Consider the following 24,777-nt stretch of genomic DNA (forward strand, 5'->3'; position numbering starts at 1 on the left):
TATATATATATATATATATATATATATATACACTCTATTAAAACATGAACTCCTAACTTAAAAGTTAAATTACTTTATTACCTTTTTTAGTTTAAAAACCTAATTAGTAATTACCGTACAAAAAAAAAAAGCGCCTACAAACAGACCAGCCCCGGTTCATATTCTATCCAACAGTTACAACCATTGGAATACTATGTTATTGACGCTAATCTCTTTGCCTAGAAGTTCCTCGGTTGTCGTCTAGGTGATAGAAAACATCACTATATTTTAATATCAAGATGATATGATTCTTTCCCTTTGCACTTTGGACTTTGAATCTTTTGATTCCTAATCTATTGATATTTCAGAGAAGTTTCATTCGGTTTCACATGATTTTTTTTTTTTTTTTTTTTAAGCAAGTCCACCAGAAAGGTGGAACTTTATTGATAAACAAAATATGTACATATCAATCCAAAAGTGATTGATTAAATACCAAAAACAACAACAGAAATGAAAATGAACAAGTGGAAAATGAAAATACAGATTTTGGTTTAAGACAGACTAGCAACAACTATTAATCCAAGGGCCTTGACTTGAAAACATCTATCACACCTCCAAAGTCTCATAGGTGGCATGTTTCAAATCAGTTGAATCATTCTTCAGGCCACTTAAATATAGTTATGATCCTCTGAACAAACCATCATCTTATCTATATGGAAGCAAACTGTTACACCCCGTAAGAGTCTGTGCTATTTTAATTAAGACAAGAAACAATGAGTTAAGAAAGTTCAAGGAAAGTTAATCGAGTTAGTAAGAATATCGTTATATATATGGTTGCCTTAAGTATCCCGAGGTGACATCGTAACCTAAAGGATTTGAAATCGCGTTATGAGCGTATATGAGGTAATGTGAGTGCCCTTTTAAAGTATTTGAGATTATTAGTAATGATATAGAAGATGGATAAAAGATATGAATATATTTTTGCGATTGGAGTTTCGTCGAAGCTTCGTAAGTTCTCCAGTTACGTTTAAGGTTATGGTGATTCTCCGGACCCTTCGAGACGTGTATGGATTGTTATGTATGTATATGGGTATGTATATGTATGTATAAGAGGTTACATGAGAGTTGGAAGAGGATTAGAAGATAAACGAATCTAAACAAAATGAATCGGAACAACTTCAGTAAAATCTCGGACCAGATTTTTAGCCCATATTGTTGGGGGCATATCTCCTAGTATATGAGGAGTTTTAAGGTGTTTCAAAAGCCTAAAATGAAGTTCATCGAGTCTAGTTTCCAACGCAACAAACCGCTCGTCAAAATGATATTTGGATAAGGAAATATGGACGATGCAATTTGGGCTGGCAGGGCAGCAAGTTTGGACCCGACCCAAACACTAATGTTTCGGCCCATGAGGCCCATTAACGTTAATATATATGGCAAATTCACTTGAGGGCTGATCATTTTCAGCTAATATCCTCCAAAAACATTAGAGAGAGAGAGAGAGAGAGAGAGAGAGAGAGAGAGAGAGAGAGAGATCCTAGGCTAAGGAAGCCATTTTGATCAAAATCCGAGCTCCGAATCCCGAAGCTCATGAAGAGAAAAACGTTGTACGTTGCGTTGCCTTCAATTTGAGATAAATATTGGTCTTGGGGGATGAAATTTTCGTGGTGGAGCTTCTGATAAGGTATTTATAAAATTCCTTTTATGTTATTAAAGTGTTTATTTAGAGTTTTAACGAATTAGAACGGAGAAAACAACATTATAAACTCGTTTGTTGTTTTGTTGAAATTTATGGGTGAGGGGCTGTTTTAATTGAAATTGATGGACTGATTTGAATTAATATTTTGGTTGTTGTAATCATGGATATGTGAGGAGAGTGAAGGAATTTAATGGTTAGAGTTGGAGTTAAATTGTTGTGGGTTGTTGTAAGGATTATAGAGATAATAATGTGGTTTTATTGCACATGAGTAGATGATGTGGTGTCGAGTGGCTGCTGTTGTATTTCCCTGAAATTTTCTGAAAATATTGCATGAAATAAGGTATAAGAAGTGCATATGGGCTGCTTGGTGTATTGCAAGTGTTCGTTAGAATTTCGGGCATCGTTATGTTACAGTTGGGGGCTGTTTTGATATGTTGTTGTTCTTGTTGAAATAAAAGAATTGAAGATATGGTTGTGTCCATATGTTATTGTTGGTATTTCTGTGTCAACAGGAGAGCAATTGGAAATTCGGATAGACGAGTTTATAGGGGAAATGCTGCTCAAATTTTTGTAGACAAGTGATGAGTTAAAGATTGAATACCAAAAGCCTTATAGTTAACAATTGGTAAAAATGACCATTTGTAGGTTTTGGGCGAAACGGAGATTGAGTTTGGACAAGCGTGAGTAGCGCGAAAGGTATGTAAAGCTTATCCTTTCCTTCTTTGGCATGCCCTAGGTCTACTAGGTTGAGATTTCGGCCTCGGGGACCATCCTGCTCATCGTAACCCGAGATTAGTTTTCGTTACTATTCATTCAATAGAATTGAATTATAAAAGGTGCATTTTACTAGAAAAGTGGTTGGACTTCCAAAACGTTTACAAATGTAACCCGATCGTTCTAAAACTTTCTTGGTTGACTCCGTAGAGTCTAATGGGCGTGATTCTCGTCCGCCGCCTCGACTTGGCCCGAGGTGGGCCCGCTATCCCCGATGCCTCTCTTATTGTTCTGTTTGTCTTATTCCCGTACGGTAAGTCAAGGGAACTCATGGTTATTGTTCCGACTACTAAACGGGAGATATTTTATCTATCCCGAGACGGATTTTAATGATTATTGACCCAATTGTGGGGACCGAAACCCTGACATGTGATGTACGGCTTTAGCCAATGTACTCTTGTCCGGAGTTCACAGGTAACTCCTGGTTATTATGCTGTTCACTATATGATAGGTGTTATGACCACCTTCATGAGCATTATAAAATGTTTTTGACATCTAAAGCGTTTTTAAAAATCTTACCCTGAGATTCTGGACAAACTACTTATTTTCTTTATTTTCCGATATACGATTTTGGTATACCTGAGTCCTGTGTGATGCATGATCCTGGCATGTGTGATTGTGTTTGGAAAGTGATAATTTGGCATTTTGTCTGGTTATCTTCTGTGTTACCGAGTCCCGGGCCGGTTATGTGAATATGCGCATATGTGATATTGGCCGCTGGACCCTCGACCGCGGCGTGCCCGACATTGACTGCTGGACCCTTGATCGCGTCATGCCGGACGTGTGGCATTGACTGCTGGACCCTTGACCGCATCTGCCGCACTTGTGATTATGCCGACATAGACCGCTGGACCCTTGACCGCGGTATGTCGAACTTGTGATAGAAAACCGCTGGATACTCTACCGCGGTATGTGTGATTGTGACCGCTGGACTTATGGCCGCGGAAATTGTGCGTTGATTCTTCTATGTGTGTGAAACAAAGATGTTTTCCAAAAGAAAGCAAACATTTTGTCATCCCGATTGCCGTGTTGATTTCTCCGGAACTTCTTTTGCCTGTTGTACGCCGAATACGACTCCTTAGTATGCTGGCTATTGTGCTCGCTTTCTATATATCGTATTTCAGTTGTGACTTTTCTTTCTGTGTTGTATGCTTTACATACTCAGTACATATTTCGTACTGACCCCCTCTTTTCGGGGGGCTGCGTTTCATGCCGCGCAGGTACTCCCAGGTGAGTTGAAGACAGTATAGAAGATGTTCCAGTGCAGATGGCAAGCTCCATTTGTTCCCGGAGTGCTGCCGAGTCAGAGTTGGTATGTTATGCTTTTTGGATTACGTTAGAGACTTTGCAGACAGCATCGTGGGTATTGGTTGTCAGTCTATAAGCGGCTCCGTCTGCCAAAATGTCGGTCTGTGTTATGTACTGAATTTTGTATGATTATTGATTCGTTATGCTTGGAAGCTACGTGAAAGAATATTTCTGGAAAAAAAAAAATTTACGATGTATTTCATCTCATTTGATTTGAAAAGTTTGACATGATTTTATGTGCAGCAAGAGTCTGAGGGTTCGCTCGGCCCCAGGTAAGGGTCGGGTGCCCATCACACCCTAGCGGAATTAGGGTGTGACAAAGTGGTATCAGAGCAGGTCTGTCCTAGGGGTTGTCTGCAAAGCCGTGTCTAGTAGAGTCTTGTTTATCGGTGTGTTGTGCACTACATCGATAAACAGGAGGCTACAGGGCATTTAGGGTGTTACCTTTCTTTGGATCTTAGATCGTGCGATAGAGCCAGCCATAAGAAATGAAATTCCTCTTACTAACCTTTGATTTCAGCTGAAGAATGATATCGACAAAAGAAAGTGACCGATGATATTGGAAGCTACACAATACGCAAGTAAGTTATGGTACGAAAGAGGCGTGTCGGGTAAGGTAAGAATATTGGAATTTGATTGAAATGTGAGATTTGAGGATGAAAGAGAAGGTGGATAGAAAAGTACAACAGAACAGATAGTTAAAGGATCAGGTACGTCTCGAGGTGCCATATGTGAGGTAAGTCCCGACACCTTTATACTTTTATTTGAAATTGTTAGCCCTGTGTGGCTATGATACGATGTGATATGATGTGTATATACGTATGTGTGTTGGCCCTGTGAGGCATGGTCGGTATTTCCTGCGTGCAGGTTTTGGGATAGTAAGAAATACAGAGGAACCTCTGCCCAAATGTTTCCAGAAATATGAATAGGAAAATGAGATATAAGTTCTTAGCATGTTTTGAAAGTCGATACCGATAGGGAAAATCTATTATGTTGGGTTAATTTCTAAGAGATACCCTGCATGTCATTCGTAAGAAGCATCATCCTTACTTGGGAAATTTTATTTTGGGAAAGCATATATGATCAGCAAATTTCTGGAGATCATTTCAGGAGGGATTGGGGACCCAGGTGAACCTGAGTAAAGGGGCGATAGAAGAGTTGAGTCAAAAATAGAGAAACGACACGAGATAATATGCTTGAAGTGTTATAAGTAGGATTAAGGGAAATTGCGAAATGGTTTAAGTGAGATGGTCAGAACGAGCTAGTTACTAGAAGACAGTGAATTTAAAGAGAACGAGCAAGAAGAACTCGACTTAAGCTTCAAGTATAGATGGATATGGTAAGTTGCAGTCGATTACGGAGGTAGCTAAATCGTGTCTACTATATTTGGAAGATCAATATTAACAGATGTCAGGTGGAGAATGGCATTAGTCTAAGTAAAGAAAGGCACAACATGATAGATGAGTTCAAGTTACAAGTGAATCGTTATAAGATCACCACAAGCAGTATAATTATGTAAGACTAATTTGACATTCGGGGACGAATGTTCCGAATGTATGTATGGAAGCAAACTGTTACACCCCGTAAGAGTCTGTGCTATTTTAATTAAGACAAGAAAGAATGAGTTAAGAAAGTTCAAGGAAAGTTAATCGAGTTAGTAAAAATATCGTTATATATATGGTTGCCTTAAGTATCCCGAGGTGACATCGTAACCTAAAGGATTTGAAATCGCGTTATGAGCGTATATGAGGTAATGTGAGTTCCCTTTTAAAGTATTTGAGATTATTAGTAATGATATAGAAGATGGATAAAAGATATGAATATATTTTTGCGATTGGAGTTTCGTCGAAGCTTCGTAAGTTCTCCAGTTACGTTTAAGGTTATGGTGATTCTCCGGACCCTTCGAGACGTGTATGGATTGTTATGTATGTATATGGGTATGTATATGTATGTACAAGAGGTTACATGAGAGTTGAAAGAGGATTAGAAGATAAACGAATCTAAACAAAATGAATCGGAACAACTTCAGTAAAATCTCGGACCAGATTTTTAGCCCATATTGTTGGGGGCATATCTCCTAGTATATGAGGCGTTTTAAGGTGTTTCAAAAGCCTAAAATGAAGTTCATCGAGTCTAGTTTCCAACGCAACAAACCGCTCGTCAAAATGATATTTGGATAAGGAAATATGGACGATGCAATTTGGGATGGCAGGGCAGCAAGTTTGGACCCGACCCAAACACTAATGTTTCGGCCCATGAGGCCCATTAACGTTAATATATATGGCAAATTCACTTGAGGGCTGATCATTTTCAGCTAATATCCTCCAAAAACATTAGAGAGAGAGAGAGAGAGAGATCCTAGGCTAAGGAAGCCATTTTGATCAAAATCCGAGCTCCGAATCCCGAAGCTCATGAAGAGAAAAATGTTGTACATTGCGTTGCCTTCAATTTGAGATAAATATTGGTCTTGGGGGATGAAATTTTCGTGGTGGAGCTTCTGATAAGGTATTTATAAAATTTCTTTTATGTTATTAAAGTGTTTATTTAGAGTTTTAACGAATTAGAACGGAGAAAACAACATTATAAACTCGTTTGTTGTTTTGTTGAAATTTATGGGTGAGGGGCTGTTTTAATTGAAATTGATGGACTGATTTGAATTAATATTTTGGTTGTTGTAATCATGGATATGTGAGGAGAGTGAAGGAATTTAATGGTTAGAGTTGGAGTTAAATTGTTGTGGGTTGTTGTAAGGATTATAGAGATAATAATGTGGTTTTATTGCACATGAGTAGATGATGTGGTGTCGAGTGGCTGCTGTTGTATTTCCCTGAAATTTTCTGAAAATATTGCATGAAATAAGGTATAAGAAGTGCATATGGGCTGCTTGGTGTATTGCAAGTGTTCGTTAGAATTTCGGGCATCGTTATGTTACAGTTGGGGGCTGTTTTGATATGTTGTTGTTCTTGTTGAAATAAAAGAATTGAAGATATGGTTGTGTCCATATGTTATTGTTGGTATTTCTGTGTCAACAGGAGAGCAATTGGAAATTCGGATAGACGAGTTTATAGGGGAAATGCTGCCCAAATTTTTGTAGACAAGTGATGAGTTAAAGATTGAATACCAAAAGCCTTATAGTTAACAATTGGTAAAAATGACCATTTGTAGGTTTTGGGCGAAACGGAGATTGAGTTTGGACAAGCGTGAGTAGCGCGAAAGGTATGTAAAGCTTATCCTTTCCTTCTTTGGCATGCCCTAGGTCTACTAGGTTGAGATTTCGACCTCGGGGACCATCCTGCTCATCGTAACCCGAGATTAGTTTTCGTTACTATTCATTCAATAGAATTGAATTATAAAAGGTGCATTTTACTAGAAAAGTGGTTGGACTTCCAAAACGTTTATAAATGTAACCCGATCGTTCTAAAACTTTCTTGGATGACTCCGTAGAGTCTAATGGGCGTGATTCTCGTCCGCCGCCTCGACTTGGCCCGAGGTGGGCCCGCTATCCCCGATGCCTCTCTTATTATTCGGTTTGTCTTATTCCCGTACGGTAAGTCAAGGGAACTCATGGTTATTGTTCCGACTACTAAACGGGAGATATTTTATCTATCCCGAGACGAATTTTAATGATTATTGACCCAATTGTGGGGACCGAAACCCTGACATGTGATGTACGGCTTTAGCCAATGTACTCTTGTCCGGAGTTCGCAGGTAACTCCTGGTTATTATGCTGTTCACTATATGATAGGTGTTATGACCACCTTCATGAGCATTATAAAATGTTTTTGACATCTAAAGCGTTTTTAAAAATCTTACCCTGAGATTCTGGACAAACTACTTATTTTCTTTATTTTCCGATATACGATTTTGGTATACCTGAGTCCTGTGTGATGCATGATCCTGGCATGTGTGATTGTGTTTGGAAAGTGATAATTTGGCATTTTGTCTAGTTATCTTCTGTGTTACCGAGTCCCGGGCCGGTTATGTGAATATGCGCATATGTGATATTGGCCGCTGGACCCTCGACCGCGGCGTGCCCGACATTGACTGCTGGACCCTTGATCGCGTCATGCCGGACGTGTGGCATTGACTGCTGGACCCTTGACCGCGTCTGCCGCACTTGTGATTATGCCGACATAGACCGCTGGACCCTTGACCGCGGTATGTCGAACTTGTGATAGAAAACCGCTGGATACTTGACCGCGGTATGTGTGATTGTGACCGCTGGACTTATGGCCGCGGAAATTGTGCGTTGATTCTTCTATGTGTGTGAAACAAAGATGTTTTCCAAAAGAAAGCAAACATTTTGTCATCCCGATTGCCGTGTTGATTTCTCCGGAACTTCTTTTGCCTGTTGTACGCCGAATACGACTCCTTAGTATGCTGGCTATTGTGCTCGCTTTCTATATATCGTATTTCAGTTGTGACTTTTCTTTCTGTGTTGTATGCTTTACATACTCAGTACATATTTCGTACTGACCCCCTCTTTTCGGGGGGCTGCGTTTCATGCCGCGCAGGTACTCCCAGGTGAGTTGAAGACAGTATAGAAGATGTTCCAGTGCAGATGGCAAGCTCCATTTGTTCCCGGAGTGCTGCCGAGTCAGAGTTGGTATGTTATGCTTTTTGGATTACGTTAGAGACTTTGCAGACAGCATCGTGGGTATTGGTTGTCAGTCTATAAGCGGCTCCGTCAGCCAAAATGTCGGTCTGTGTTATGTACTGAATTTTGTATGATTATTGATTCGTTATGCTTGGAAGCTACGTGAAAGAATATTTCTGGAAAAAAAAAATTTACGATGTATTTCATCTCATTTGATTTGAAAAGTTTGACATGATTTTATGTGCAGCAAGAGTCTGAGGGTTCGCTCGGCCCCAGGTAAGGGTCGGGTGCCCATCACACCCTAGCGGAATTATGGTGTGACACAAACCACTTTCAAAAATTGTACCATTGTCCCAAGAGTATGAATCCTAGCCTAGACATATGTAGCATATAGCTACTGTAACTGTCCATGCTATTTCATGCAGCAGTTGAGTATGATTCTTGTACATTTCATGCTTATCAGCCTGGTTATCTTTCCAAATCTGTACTATTCTTTCAATATTCCTGTCCCTAGCTTAATCCTTTGCATGAAACCAGGTCTGTATGATTCTTGATCCTTGGTTAGTACATTCTGCTATCTTGACCATGAGCATCACACCATTTATACTAAGGGATGAGCATGCCTAGCACACTGATACCACCCTAATACAGATGTTGCAACTACTCACAATCAGTTGGCAAACTGTACTCAGTAATAGTTGCAATTCTGAAGGCAGTCTGGTGCTTTATCTTGAATGGTTCTTGTTCTCAAGTTTGGAATTCCTCTTTTCTCCATATTTAGAATTCTCTTAGCTTGACTTGGCAATTCTTGAAAAGTATGAAACTGAACTGGACCTGCAAAATCAAAAACCAAGTTAGTTAAAAAATCTGCCAGCCAATTGCCTTCTCTATATATATGCTCCACAGATACTGTTTGAGCATCCATCATTCTCTTGATTTCATCCACCAGCATTGGGATGCTCCAAGGGACCTTCCATTTAGCCTTTAAAATCATCTTCATGGTCATGGAATCAGTCTCTATGATCAATGGAAAAAGCTGCTTTTCCACACAGTACCTCATTCCCATCCTAATAGCCTCAGCCTCAGCCATAATATTTGTTCCAACTGTCAAAGTTTTAGCAGCTGCATACACAAAATCTCCCTCATCATTTCTTATACAAAAAGCAGCAGAACTTGGACCTGGATTTCCTTTAGCAGCTCCATCAGTATTACAGTTGAAAACACCAGATTCTGGTCTCCCCCATTTAATAATTTTGCATATAACAGTAGGCTTATATTCTTCAAAGAACTGAACAATCTGATGCCATTTAGATGGAATATTCAGCCCAGGAAACTGAACTTTACATAACATATGAATGTTCATATTTATGTCATATAACACTCTATTCAGATTCATTGTACCACCATGAAGCCTATTGTTTCTCCACTTCCATATTTGCCGCACAATAAAAGCAGGCACTGCTTTGTATATGGTTTTCATTTTGAAATAGCATTTTGCTTCCCACCAACTTCTTATAGCATGTTTGACATGTACACAATTCATGCTCAAACCAGCCCCCATATTGAAGTATCTTCATACCTTTGTAGCCAAATCTCCACACAGAAACAGATGATTTATTGTCTCCATCTGAGCATTATGACAGCAACAACACTTTGAAACTAATGGAATGACAATACTTGCCACCACCTCATTAATTGGGACTTTAAACTTCCACAATATCCACAGGAAGAATGAAATTTTAAAAGACACACCTTTGATCCACATATTCTGAAATGGCACTGTTACATTAGCTTTTTGTCTCAGTAACTGCCAAGCACTACTTACTGTAAAATTGCCTGAACTTGTCATCATCCACCAAGGTCTATCCCATTCATTTGATGCATATGTAATGTCAATTTCCTGTATTATATGTTGCACAATATCTTCAGGGAACAGCTGCATGAGTTTACTGACATTCCATCCTCCATTTGTCATAAGTTCAGAAACATCTTCAGCATGCTCATTGATTTGCCAGGACTGGGGAACCACATAACTAAGAGCTCCTAGCTTAGTCCAATTGTCAAACCAAATGTTTGAACTTCCAATCTTTGGCTCCCACCAGATCTCCTGTTCTATGTTTTCCCTTGCTTCCAATATCATCTTCCAGACTTGTGACCCTTCCTTCCATTGAACCACCTGAGGAATTTGTTTTTTATAGTATTTATTCCACATAAAATTAGCCCAGAGAGAACTAGTGGTTCTAAACTTCCACCAGAGTTTAGCACATAAAGCTTTGGATGTGTCATTGATAGACCTGAAACCCAAACCTCCTTCATGTTTGGGAAAGCACATGTTAAGCCAAGCTGCCCAGTGTCTGCATCTTCCTTCCTCCTTATTATTCCAAAAGAACCTGGAAAATATCCTGTGTAGTTCCTTTATAACACATTTAGGAGGCCTTATAGCAGATAAAACATGAATTGGAATACTTTGAAGGACACTTGTAATCAACACTGCTTTTCCTCCATAAGACAGCAACTTGTCTTTCCAGGTTTGTAATCTGTCTTTGACTTTCTTCAATAATTCAGTGTAATCCACTTTCCTTTTCCTGGCATGAGTGATTGGTACTCCAAGATATGTAAAAGGAAATTGACCTCTCACAAATCCTGTTACTGTTGCAACCTGCTGACTTAATTCATGTGATACTTTGCTGAACATATAATAAGAACTTTTGCTCTTGTTTATCAGCTGTCTAGATACTTTCTTATATTCCTGAAAAGTATCCATGATCATCTGTAAAGATTGGTTATTTGTTGCAGAAAAAATGATTGTATCATCTGCATATGCCAGATGATTCAAATCAGCACTCCACTTTGGCATCCCATATCCCACAAATCCAGGCTGATCAAACAAAGAATTTATTGCCCTTGAGAGGACTTCTGCAGCAATAATGAAAAGAGCAGGACAGAGTGGATCCCCTTGTTTGACACCCCTTGTAGAGTGAAAGAAACCATGAGCCTGGCCATTTAGAAGAACAGAATACCAATTATTTGCCAACAGCCTCCAAATCAGATCAATGAAAAATGGAGAAAAGCCCATCTTTCCCGTCACTTTACATAAGTACAACCATGAGACTCTATCATATGCTTTTTCCATATCCAATTTAATCACAACATTTGCTGGTTTTCCTCTCTTCCTTATATCAGTTACAATTTCTTGTCTCAACAACACATTCTCAATTATATTTCTGCCCTTAACAAAACTAGATTGGTTTGGAGAGATCACCCTTGTAAGCAACTTATCAAGTCTATCATGAACTACTCTTGAAATGACCTTATTGATAAAGTTGCCAAGACTTATAGGTCTCATATCAGAAAATACCTCAACAACAGTCTTATTTGGCAGCAAAACCAGATTTATGTGAGTGATAGACTTGGGGAGAGTATGTCCTTCAAAGAAAGCTTTAACCATCCTATATACATCAGCCTTTATCACCTCCCAACACTTCTGATAAAATATACCAAAAAATCCATCAGGGCCACAGGCACTATCCCCTTTTAATTCAAATACAACCTTCTGTACTTCCTCCATAGTAGGTTGTTCAGTAAGTAGTATATTATCCTCTTCTCTGATCAGCTCTTGAATATGATTAAAAATTGGTGAATCTTCACTAACTTCTTCATGAGTAAATTGCTTCTGGAAAAAATTGACAGCTTGAGCAGCAACACTATCAACATCCTCAAGCCAATTACCAGCATCATCTTTAATCCTCCTAACCTGGATTCTTTTCCTTCTTCCCTTTACCAGACTATGGAAATATCTAGTATTCTTATCACCATCAGAAAAACAGTCCATCCTGGCTTTTTGCCTCCAGAATTCCTCCTCATAATGAAGATACAGCTTAAGTTCTGCTTGTGCCCTCTGCATGACCATTCTATTTTCTTCAGATGGATCTGCCTCAAACAACTGCTCCTTAATCTTGACTATTTCCTCTCTCATAACAAGTTGTTTAAAAATGTCACCAAAAGTAGTCTTACTCCATGTACTTAAAGAGTTTTTTGTTTCTTCATCTTGAGCTTAAAAGATAGAAATACATCATCTGGTAATACTGTTTCCCATTGCTACTTAACCAAATCAAGAAAAGAATCATGTTCCACCCAGAACTTGAGAAATCTGAATGGTTTTACAAACATTTGCACTTGATCTCCACATGATACCAGTAATGGTGCATGATCAGAACCAGTCCTAGACAAATGTTGCACCTCTAATTGTCCAAACCAATTTTGAAATGTATCATAATGTACAATCCTGTCCAATCTCTTAAAAATGCAGTCATTAGCAGCCCTACCATTCCACCAGGTGAAAGGACTCCCTTTGAAAGGCATCTCATGCAATTCACATGAATTCAGACAAAAAGTAAAATCCTCATATTCTTGAGGCAAAACTGGTAAACCTCCTATTTTTTCTTCTTCATTCATTATAACATTAAAATCTCCACCAACCAGCCAAGGAGATGTCATATTACTAGACAAAAGATATAAACTGTCCCACAACTGCAATCTCTCCACTTCTGAACATTTAGCATACACCATTATAACCACCATATCTTTATTGAAATCTTGAAAGTTCAGCTTTACAGTAATGGATTGCTCAGTATCCAATAGAACCTCGACCTCCACATTGTGTTTCACATGATTTCACAAACCCAACTTGAGATCTTTTATTTTGACTATGTTGGAACTTGAATATTCATAAATTTTATGAATTTGACCATGGAGAGGAGAAAGCTACGATGTGACTATTGTTAACTAGAGACTTCGGGTCGCAGGTTTCTACCTTATTCTTTTTCCTCGTGATCTGCATTTAATTTAGTTTCGATATGTTTTTCTCTTCTTTTCGGCTTTTTATGTCATCTACACATTATTTTTCTTAGAAGCAAATCAAGAAAATCATGACTTGTGTAACCTTAAATAAATATTGGCTACTGATTATTCTAACTTGATGGTCGACGGGATGGGACTGCCTAAAGCAACTAATCAAAGTGTGGTCTTCGTCTATTCCTTTTATTTTTTGGTCGGCACCAAATTTCTTTGTCTTGCGCGAGTTAATATCTGTTTGTACTATTATTATTTCTCTTCTTCTTTTTACTTTTTCTTTATTTTTTCCTTTAATACATTTCTTCATATTTTTTGAAATGAATACTCCTAGAATGCACCGTTAGTCAACTTCCCATATGTGTGTAGGTTTACGCGATAATGGAGTTACTGTTTGGCTTAAGTTAACTGTCTATTTGTAAGGTTTTGTTTTTAATTGGAATAAACATTCAATGTTTGGTGTGTGTTTGGAACGAACATTGAATTGAAAATTGTTATATATATTTTTTCTTACAAATTAATACATTCAATATAAATTTGTTTTGTACTCATCTAATATGTTACTCCCTCCGCCTCAATTTATGTGACATTCTTTACTTTTTAGTCCGTCTAAAAAAATGACATATTTCTATATTTAGTAACAGTCGAACCTTAAAATTAACTTTTTACCTTTTATGAAATAATTTTACCCACACAAATTTTTATGGTTTTGTTACACCTCGGAAAATTTTCTGTTAAGGCGCAGTGAATAGACCAACGAAGAGCACGAAGTATACGGTATTGCAATAAGTAAGGAATGACATTTGATGACCCTAATTAAGATTTCAAAGACGTTCGAGGTAAGAGAAGAAAGTTTGCCAAGAGAAGGCAAGGCATACGATAGGTATCGGAAAGGATTTACGAGTAGCAAGTTAATGGAGACTTAATGATGTTTTGAAGGAGAGTTATAACGTCCCTTAGATTGTTAGTGAGGTACTAAACAAGTGTCAAGAAGGTTCCATAAGGATTGGACATCGAACGAAACGACGGAAACCATTTCAGAGAAGTGGAGTTATACGACCACTTATACGGTCCGTATAACTTTATACGGTCCGTATAAAGGGTCCGTATAACTCCCAGCAGGGAGATGATTTTCTGTTTGGTGAACCACGGCCACTTATACGGGACGTACAAGGTTATACAGACCGTATAAGTGTCCGTGGAAGTCTCGACGGGCTGATTTTTAGTTTTTGTATAAATAGATGCCTTGGGTTCTTTTACTTCATTTTTCATCTTCTACAAGTATTGAGAGCTCAAAACCCTTCTCTAAGCACATTCCACTCAAGTCCAAGAGAACACAAAGATCAAAGACTAGAATCGATTATTTATGTGTTAGAAAGCTTCCAAGGGTTAGAGGACTACAAAAGATTCCATTGGAGATGAACTAGGGTTTTGGTTCAAGTGAAGTATTTCCACTCAAGGTTCATTCCTACACCATCTAAGGTAAGTTTTATAGTATTTCCATGTTATTTAAGGTATTGAGACATTGAAAGACTTGGATTGTAGAAGAATATAGAAAATGGGTCCTGAATGTGAGAATAGTTATGTTTGTGAGTAGTAGCTTGGGTTGAGTAATGATTCTTGATATGTTATTATTATAATCATGTTATAAATGATATTGAGAACATGGGATAAACATTTTATATGAGCGAATGTAATAGTGTGCTATGACTATGGATATGGATGATTGGAAGTGAATTGAGAAGTAAGAATAATGTAAGTGAATAAAGACTATTGTTATGATGTTGTGAATGTTATTATTGATGTTTGAGAGTTGATAAATGATATGGAGGAAGTCGTTAAAATAAAGGAGATGCTGTCCAATTTTCTCTAGCTTTAGTCATGTATGCTAAGCTATCGAGTTTCTAATGACAGTATAACTCTAATGAAGGTAGAAACGTGAGCATTGAAGGAGAACGTGCAAGTGATAGAATAGTTGAACGAAAAGGTATGTAAGGCTAACCCTTCTTTCATAAGGCATGGTTCCTTGGCCAAATATCCAATATTCTATAAGTCTATGATGTCCTCCAAATGATGCTATCTTCAAAAGCTATTAAGCTTATGATTCTCGATATGTTATGATTGTACTAAATTCCTTATATGATGAGTAATCATCTCTAAGGATAGATGTAATGAACGACGATAGTAATTATGCTAAAGATGCTTATGACCTTTTATGTATATGTGTCTATGCATGACTATTATGAAACCCCGAGCTTATATGGCAGAGTAGAATATATATATATTGCGCACGCCCCACTGCAGTTGGGTCCGGACAACCCTGAGCCTTGGTAGGGCTAGGTATGTATACTCACCGAGCCTTGCCGTGGCCGGGTATGCGAAAAACCGAACCTTCATGGCCGGGTATGCTATGTACATGATATGGATATGTATACGATATAAATATGAGTATAAATATGAATATGCTATGAATACGAAAATGGATACGCAATGTAAATCAGTATGGATATGAATACGGATACGGATGTATGTACACAATCACGTATTAGAAATGGAAAGTCCCTATGAAAAACAAGTAAGTTTTTATGACGATGATACTACTATCTCCCATCCTATGCTATTTCTTATGTTGTCTATTATGCTTTCATAATGATGTTGATCATGTTTTACATACTCAGTACATTCTTCGTACTGACGTCTTTTCTTTTGTGGACGCTGCGTCTTGCCCGCAAGTGGCCAGGGAGACAGGCTTGACCCATAGCTTTATTACTCAGGGACTACATAGCTGAGCTCCATTTCATTCAGAGCTACAAATTTTGGTATTTATCTTTTGTGACCTTCTTTCTTCATAAGATCGTGCGATAGAGCTATGACATAAGAACTTCTTTTCCTTAATCGTGTGTTATTTATTTTAGAAATGCTTGTAAAGAGAAAGGCTACGGCAGCCCAAAAGGGCAAGACAGTGGCAGAAAAGCGGGTTGAAAGAGCACCGCCAACAGTTGTAGAGAAAAGTGAGTCCCAGAATGTTGCTCAATCTCAGTCCTCCCATTCAGTGCCTATTTCTGAGGAGCATGAGGGAGCCTCAGCCCCAGATCCAGCACCTCCGGCTCCTCCACCGGTTGCTTCAGGACAAGATGTAAAAGAGGCCATTCATTTGCTTACTCAATTGGTTACTGTCCAGACTCAGCAGCAAAGTACAGGGCAAGGTGATAGGGCTGTTAGTGCAAGGGCCCATGATTTCATTAGCTTGAACCCTCCGAAATTCTTTGGATCAAAGCCGGATGAGGACCCTCAGAATTTTATTGATGGAATGTTGAGGACGCTTCGGTTGATACATGTTTTGGACACTGAATCGGTGGAGTTAGCATCCTATAGATTGAGGGATATAGCAGTTCATTGGTACACGGTTTGGATGGCTTCGTGGGGAACCAATGCGCCTCCCCCGGTATGGCAAACATTTGTTGATGTTTTCCTCCGACATTACCTGCCTCCAGAAGTTCGGCGAGCTAGAGCCAAAAAGTTCTTGAATTTGAGGCAAGGAAGCATGAGTGCTTTAGAGTATAGTCTCCGCTTCAATTCTTTGGCTAGGTATGCTTCGGCCATGGTAACGGATATGGGTGACCGAGTGCACCAATTTGTGAAAGGCCTAGGCCACATTTGATGGATAGGTGCTTGACTACATCCCTTCAGGACAACATGGATATTTCACGCATTCAGGCCCATGCCCAGAATTTAGAAGAAAGCCAACAACAACAAAGGAGTGAGCGTGAGCATGATAGAGGGTATAACAAAAGGGCTAGATCTTCGGGTCCGATGAGTGAGTATAGATGTGGGCACAAATAGCAGTTTTCGAGGCATTCAGGCCATTCTATGACTAGTGCGCCTCCACGATTTTCAAGCCAGAGATTTGATAGGTCCACTCATTCCGGTCTGAGGCAGAGTTTTTTTGGTTCGCAGTTCAGAGGTGATTCGGGTCAGGCAAGGCCACCCGTGCCACGATGTTCACAGTGTGGGAAGTTACATTGGGGACAGTGCCAATTAGGCTCGGCGGTTTTCTATTCATGTGGTCGGCCATGCCATATTATACGCGATTGCCCCTCAGTTGGTGGTAGAGGTAGGGCCCAGGCTTCAGGGTCGGTAGCCGGATCTTCATCATCTATACGCCGTATGGGGCCAGGTTCACATGCGCCAGTCGGCCATGGTAGAGGCAGAGGGAGAGTCCCCGGTTCTAGCGGTCCTTAGCACCGTATTTATGCTTTGGCTGGACGTCAAGATCTTGAGTCTTCTCCTGATGTTGTCACAGGTATATTAACGGTATTTTCTCATGATGTATATGCTTTGATAGATCCGGGCTCCACATTGTCATATGTTACTCCGTATATTGCGGGTCGGTTTAGAGTCAAACCAGAGTCGATCAAACCTTTTGAGGTGTCTACACTCGTTGGTGAGTCGGTAATCGCTAGCCGAGTGTATAGAGACTGCACAGTTGTGATTTGTGACCGTCGTACTATGATTGACTTGCATGAGTTAAAAAATGGTAGATTTTGATGTTATTATGGGCATGGATTGGTTGACTTCTTGCTATGCCAATGTTGATTGTAGAATGAAAATGGTTCGTTTCCAATTTCCGGGAGAACCATTTTTAGAATGGAAATGGAATACTACGTCACCAAAAGGTAGGTTTATTTCCTATCTTAAAGCAAGGAAAATGATCACAAAAGGTTGCATTTATCATCTAGTGCGGGTTCAAGATGTAGAAGCTGAACCGCCAACTCTTCAGTTAGTCCCCGTGGTGAATGAATTTCCGGATGTGTTTCCGGAAAAGCTACTAGGCCTCCCTCCCGAGCAGGAGATTGATTTTGCTATTGATGTGTTGCCAGACACCAAGCCTATATCTATTCCACCTTATAGAATGGCCCCTGCACAATTGAAAGAGTTGAAGGAACAATTGAAAGACTTGCTTGATAAAGGCTTTATTAGGCCTAGTTCATCCCCGTGGGGAGCACCCGTATTGTTTGTCCGAAAGAAAGATGGCTCCTTGCGAATGTGCATTGACTATCGGCAATTGAATAAGGTGACGATTAAGAATAAATATCCTCTTCCGAGGATTGATGACTTATTTGATCAATTACAAAGTGCCAAATGGTTTTCACAGATAGATTTGAGGTCCGGGTATCATCAGGTGAGAGTTAGGGAGGAAGATATCCCTAAGACAGCTTTCAGAACAAGATATGGCCATTTTGAGTTTCGCGTAATGTCATTTGGGCTAACTGATACACCGACAGTATTTATGGATTTGATGAACGATGTGTTCAGGCCCTTCCTAGATTTATTTGTGATTATATTCATCGACGATATCTTGGTGTATTCTAGATCCGAGACAGAACATGCAGATCATTTGCGTACTGTCCTTAGAGTTCTTCAAACTCGAGAGTTGTTTGCAAAATTTTCTAAGTGTGAGTTTTGGTTGAACTCAGTGACATTTTTGGGGCACATTGTTTCAGCTGATAGTATTCGGGTAGATAGCCAAAAGATTGAGGCCGTGAAGACTTGGCCAAGGACCACAACTCCTACGGAGGTTCGTAGCTTTCTGGGCTTAGCAGGTTATTACAGGAGATTTGTTGAAGGTTTTTCTTCTATTTCTGCACCACTCACAAAGCTGACCCAGAAATCAGCAAAGTTTCAATGGACAGATGCTTGTGAACGTAATTTCCAAGAGCTAAAAGATAGATTAACTTCTGCCCCAGTCCTGACACTTCCAGAGGGATTGGAAGGTTATGTTGTTTATTGCGATACTTCAGGCATTAGGCTAGGTTGTGTGTTGATGCAACATGGTAAGGTGATTGCTTATGCTTTAAGGCAATTACGGAAACATGAGAAAAATTATCCAACCTATGATCTAGAATTAGCTGTAGTGATTCATGCATTAAAGATGTGGAGAAATTATTTATATGGTGTCCATGTGGATATTTATACAGATCATAAGAGCCTTCAGTATATCTTCAAGCAAAAAGAGTTGAATTTGCGGCAACAACGATTGTTGGAATTGCTAAAAGATTATGATGTTGATATCCTATATCATCCCCAGAAAGGCAAATGTTGTGGGTGATGCTCTTAGCCGTAGATCCATGGGAAGTTTGTGTGATGTACGACCAGAGAAAAGAGAAATGGCTCGTTAGCTCCAGCAGTTAGCTAGCCTAGGAGTTTGAGTAGTGGACTCAGGTAGTAGGGGAACTACCATTCAGCAGTCTCGTTGCTAGTAATGGAAGTGAAAGAGCAACAATACAAAGATCCCATGCTAATGCATTACAGAGATACACTCCCTCAGAAGGAGGAGTCATCATTTGAGATCTCAGGAGATGGAGTTCTTCGATGCCAAGGCAGATTATGTGTTCCTGATGTGGCAGGTTTACGCCACAAAATATTGACAGAAGCTCATTGTTCCCGTTATTCTGTCCACCCCGGAGCAATGAATATGTACAATGATCTTAAATCTATATATTGGTGGAATGGGATGAAGAAAGATATAGCGGAATTCGTATCTCAATGTCCCAACTGTCAACAAGTGAAAATCGAGCACCAAAAGCCGGGCAGATTGTTGCAAGCTATAGAAATTCCAACTTGGAAGTGGGAAGTAATTAACATGGACTTCGTTACAGGCTTGCCCCATTCTCGACGCAAGTATGACTCTATATGGGTGATTGTGGATAGGCTCACGAAGTCAGCTCATTTCTTACCAGTCAAAACTACATATGTGGCAGAAGATTATGCAAAGCTTTATGTTAAAGAGATAGTGCGACTCCATGGTGTTCCAGTATCTATTATCTCTGATAGAGGAACTCAGTTTACAGCTAATTTTTGGAAGTCCTTCCAAGAGGGTTTAGGGACTCATGTGAGCCTTAGCACGACATTTCATCCGCAGACTGATAGGGAAGCTGAAAGTACTATTCAGATTCTTGAGGATATGTTACGGGCATGTATGTTGGATTTCGGAGGAAATTGGGATGACCACTTACCCCTTATTGAGTTTGCTTATAACAATAGTTATCATTCTAGCATCCAAATGGCACCGTATGAGGCTTTATATGGGCGAAAGTGTAGATCCCCAATTGGGTGGTTTGAAGCAAGAGAGACTAAATTGATAGGGCCAGATTTGGTCCAGCAAGCCATAGAAAAAGTTAAGCTCATACAAGGTCGACTATTAGCAGCCCAAAGTCATCAAAAGTCCTATGCGGATAATCATCGAAGGGACTTAGAGTTCCAAGTTAAAGATTGGGTATTCTTAAAGGTGTCGCCGATGAAAGGCGTTATGAGATTTGGCAAAAAGGGGAAGTTAAGTCCCCGATACATTGGGCCTTATGAGATCGTGTGCAAGGTTGGCAAAGTGGCTTACGAATTAGATCTACCCCCTGATTTGGAGTCAGTTCACCCAGTTTTCCATGGTTCGATGCTTCGTAAATGTGTTGGAGATCCTAATAGGATCGTGCCAGTAAATGATGTTCAAGTGACAGAAGAGTTGACTTATGAAGAGGTGCCCATTGCCATATTAGATAGGCAAGTACGGAGGCTTAAAAACAAAGAAGTGGCCTCAATTAAGGTTTTGTGAAGAAACAATAACTAAGAAGAAATGACATGGGAAGTGGAAGAAATTATGAAATCCAAGTACCCGAACTTATTTCAGCCCCCGGAAGAGAACCAAGATGAGACATCAAGATCATGAGGTATGTATGTTTTCCCTTTTATGCATTTGGGTCGTGTGTGGCCAAACTCTATTGCTATTATGTTGTGGCCCTGTGAGGCATTGCTATTATGGGCTGTTGTGACAGGATGGTAGAGCCATATTACAGGGGAAACTCTAGCGAAATTTTTATTGAATCCCCGAGGACTTAACATTCGAGGACGAATGTTCTTAAGGGGGGAAGAATGTTACATCTCCGAAAATTTTCTGTTAATGCGCATTGAATATACCAATGAAGAGCACGAAGTATACGGTATTGCAATAAGTAAGGAATGACATTTGATGACCTTAATTGAGATTTCAAAGATGTTCGAGGTAAGACAAGAAAGTTTGCCAAGAGGAGGCAAGGCATACGATAGGTATCGGAAAGGATTTACGAGTAGCAAGTTAATGGCGACTTAATGATGTTTCGAAGGAGAGTTATAACGTCCCTTAGATTGTTAGTGAGGTACTAAACAAGTGTCAAGAAGGTTCCATAAGGATTGAACATCGAACGAAACGACGGAAACCATTTCAGAGAAGTGGAGTTATACGACCACTTATACGGTCTGTATAACTTAATACGGTTCGTATAAAGGGTTCGTATAACTCCCAGCAGGGAGATGATTTTTTGGTTGGTGAACCACGACCACTTATACGGGCCGTACAAGATTATACGGACCGTATAAGTGTCCGTGGAAGTCCCGACGAGCTGACTTTTAGTTTTTGTATAAATAAATGCCTTGGGTTCTTTTAATTCATTTTTCATCTTCTACAAGTATTGAGAGCTCAAAAACCTTATCTAAGAACATTCCACTCAAGTCATAGAGAACACAAAGATCAAACACTAGAATCGAGTGTTTATGTGTTAGAAAGCTTCCAAGGGTTAGAGGACTACAAAAGATTCCATTGGAGATGAACTACGGTTTTGGTTCAAGTGAAGTATTTCCACTCAAGGTTCATTCCTACACCATTTAAGGTATGTTTTATAGTATTTCCATATTGTTTAAGGTATTGATACATTGAAAGACTTGGATTGTAGAAGAATATAGAAAATGGGTCTTGAATGTGAGAATAGTGATGTTTGTGAGTAGTAGCTTGGGTTGAGTAATGATTCTTGATATTTTATGATTATAATCATGTTATAAATGATATTGAGAACATGGTAAAAACATTGCATATGAGCGAATGTAATAGTGTGCTATGACTATGGATATGGATGATTGGAAGTGAATTGAGAAGTAAGGATAATGTAGGTGAATAAAGACTATTGTTATGATGTTGTGAATGTTATTATTGATGTTTGGGAGTTGATATATGATATGGAGGAAGTCGTTAAAATAAAGGAGATGCTGTCCAATTTTCTCTAGCTTTAGTTATGTATGCTAAGCTATCAATTTTCTAATGATAGTATAACTCTAATGAAGGTAGAAACGTAAGGATTGAAGGAGAACATGCAAGTGATAGAATAGTTGAACGGAAAGGTATGTAAGGCTAACCCTTCTTTCATAAGGCATGGTTCCTTGGCCAAATATCCAATCTTATATAAGTCTATGATGTCCTCCAAATGATGCTATCTTCAAAAGCTACTAAGCTCATGATTCTCGATATGTTACGATTGTACTAAATTCCTCATATGATGAGTAATCCTCTAAGGATAGATGTAATGAACGACGATAGTAATGATGCTTATGAGCTTTTATGTATATGTGTCTACGCATGAGTATTATGAAACCCCGAGCTTCTATGGCCGGGTAGAATATATATATATTGCGCGCGCACCACTGTAGTTGGGTACGGATAACCCTGAGCCTTTGTAGGGCCAGGTATGTATACTCACCGAGCCTTGCCATGGCCGGGTATGCGAAACACCGAACCTTCATGGTCGGGTATGCTATGTACATGATATGGATATGTATATGATATAAATATGTGTATAAATACAAATATTCTATGCATACGAAAATGGATACGAAATGTAAATGAGTACGGATATGAACACGGATACGGATACGGATGTATGTACACAATCACGCATTAGAAATGGAAAGTCCCTATGAAAAGCAAGTAAGTGTTTATGACGATGATACTACTATCTCCCATCCTATGTTATTTCTTATGTTGTCTATTATGCTTTCATAATGATGTTAATCATGCTTTACATACTCAGTATATTCTTCGTACTGACGTTCTTTTGTTTGTGGACGCTGCGTCATGCTCGCAGTTGGCCAGGGAGACAGGCTTGATCCGTAGCTTTATTACTCAGGGACTACATAGCGGAGCTCCATTTCATTCGGAGCTACAACTTTTGGTATTTATTCTTTTGTGTACATATTTATGGGCATAGCGGGGACCTGTCCCGCCTATATGATATGACATACTCTCCTTAAAGGCTCGTAGACATGTGTATATGGTTAGATGTGTTTGGCCTTGTCGGCCTATATTTTGGATATCATTTTGTTAGCCTCGTCAGCTTATGTACATCTATATGGGCATTGTTATTGATGATGATATATATGTATTGTTGCCCAATGGAATTAGTATGAATAATAGAATGGAAAGTATGATTTAGCTATGTGGCTCACCTAGATGTAAATGTGAAAGTATGATAAGAGGTGCCCGGGTGGGTTAGCACCGGGTGCTCGTCGCGACCCTCCGGTTGGGTCGTGACAGGTTTGATTTAGATCACAAATTTTAAAAGTCTTAGCTTTATTGCTTAAACTCTGTGCCCAATCAAACACCCTTACATAAAATGGGACTATGGGAGTTCTTGAATTACTCAGTCACACTCAAACAATTGACAGTACTTCTGATTTTTACTAATAAAAAATATTTTAATAGACTAACCCAAATAATAATTAATAGCTACTATCAGCGTAAGATGTTAAATTTCTTAATGGTGTTTTAACTTATGTCTATTTCAAACAAGAATATTAATCATAATATTTTACTTTGGCATTTCGTACATGTAGATTTTTTATCTTCTATTTTCTGTTGTTTGAATTTAAATCTCATACATATACATCATGATTTTCGCTTTCTAACAAATGTAGATATCCTTTTTTTCCTTATAACTACAAATTTTTCAAAATCACGTTCATCCATTAAAAGCAGAGTTGTCATCGCTAGACAAGATCTAAATTACAAGTATTGTTGTGTGCTCAGCGGCGAATTTATAGGAAAAATTATGTGGCACGTGAGCCTATGGTCTCTCCATAAAACTAGATATTTTATTTATATATTTTCTAAAATTGGTATAATATTAACTGCTAGCACCCATACTACAGGAAGGTTAAATGATGCACTTGGTTGAATGTTGAGTTATTTATCAAGAACTAGAAGACTATGGATCATTTCCACTTAATACTGTATACGGTAAAAACCAGATATATGCAAGACCGGTGACACCGGGGCCGAGGGTAAGATCAAATGAGCACGAGTATGATCAGTCTTTTCTTCAGACCGGGGGATTGCACCAGATGTGGCTGATCCGAGAAAAGAGAAGTAAACCTATTGGTCCGATGTATCCAGACCAAACTCTGCGTTGTCGTTAGCCAGTTTCGCCAAGTCAAGTTCTCGTGGCCGTTAGTCCGGTTTCTCCGTATCCGAATTGAACGTGGCCGTTAGTCCGGTTAATCAGCTGCGGAACCGCCACGCGTCAAGACCGTTCTGCCATTTTGTACTGACAATCGTACGGGTGTCAGACCATACGGTCCTATCTTATCCTTTTAGGGTTTCTTTATTCCAAAAGGGCTTTGTGTATTATGAAAGGCCCATGAGGCAAAACTATAAATAGAGGACATTTCCCTACTTTTAGGGGTTGGCTTTTTGAGATCTATAACATGGTAATAG

The 24,777-nt window shown here is 39.2% G+C and overlaps 1 protein-coding gene across 1 annotated transcript; it reads right to left on the reverse strand.

The window, feature by feature from the left end:
• Nucleotides 1-9,045: 9,045 nt before the first annotated feature.
• Nucleotides 9,046-12,333, reverse strand: LOC132611881 (uncharacterized). The gene is made up of 6 exons (XM_060326242.1): nt 11,545-12,333; nt 11,227-11,352; nt 10,183-11,127; nt 9,937-10,065; nt 9,240-9,654; nt 9,046-9,191 (listed from the first exon to the last, which is right to left on the reverse strand). The coding sequence occupies exons 1-6, from the start codon at nt 12,331-12,333 to the stop codon at nt 9,046-9,048; spliced, it is 2,550 nt and encodes an 849-aa protein (XP_060182225.1).
• Nucleotides 12,334-24,777: the final 12,444 nt, after the last annotated feature.

This window comes from Lycium barbarum, chromosome 1, assembly GCF_019175385.1.
Source record: "Lycium barbarum isolate Lr01 chromosome 1, ASM1917538v2, whole genome shotgun sequence".
Classification (NCBI taxonomy): domain Eukaryota; kingdom Viridiplantae; phylum Streptophyta; class Magnoliopsida; order Solanales; family Solanaceae; genus Lycium; species Lycium barbarum.

Coding starts and splice junctions, on each gene's coding strand:
- LOC132611881 (XM_060326242.1), bottom strand. CDS start 12,333: ATGAGAGAGGAAATAGTCAAGATTAAGGAGCAGTTGTTTGAGGCAGAT. Junction 11,128..11,226: donor TGTTTGATCAGCCTGGATTT/GTGGGATATGGG, acceptor CAATCTTTACAG/ATGATCATGGATACTTTTCA. Junction 10,066..10,182: donor CAAGTTCAGGCAATTTTACA/GTAAGTAGTGCT, acceptor ATATTGTGGAAG/TTTAAAGTCCCAATTAATGA.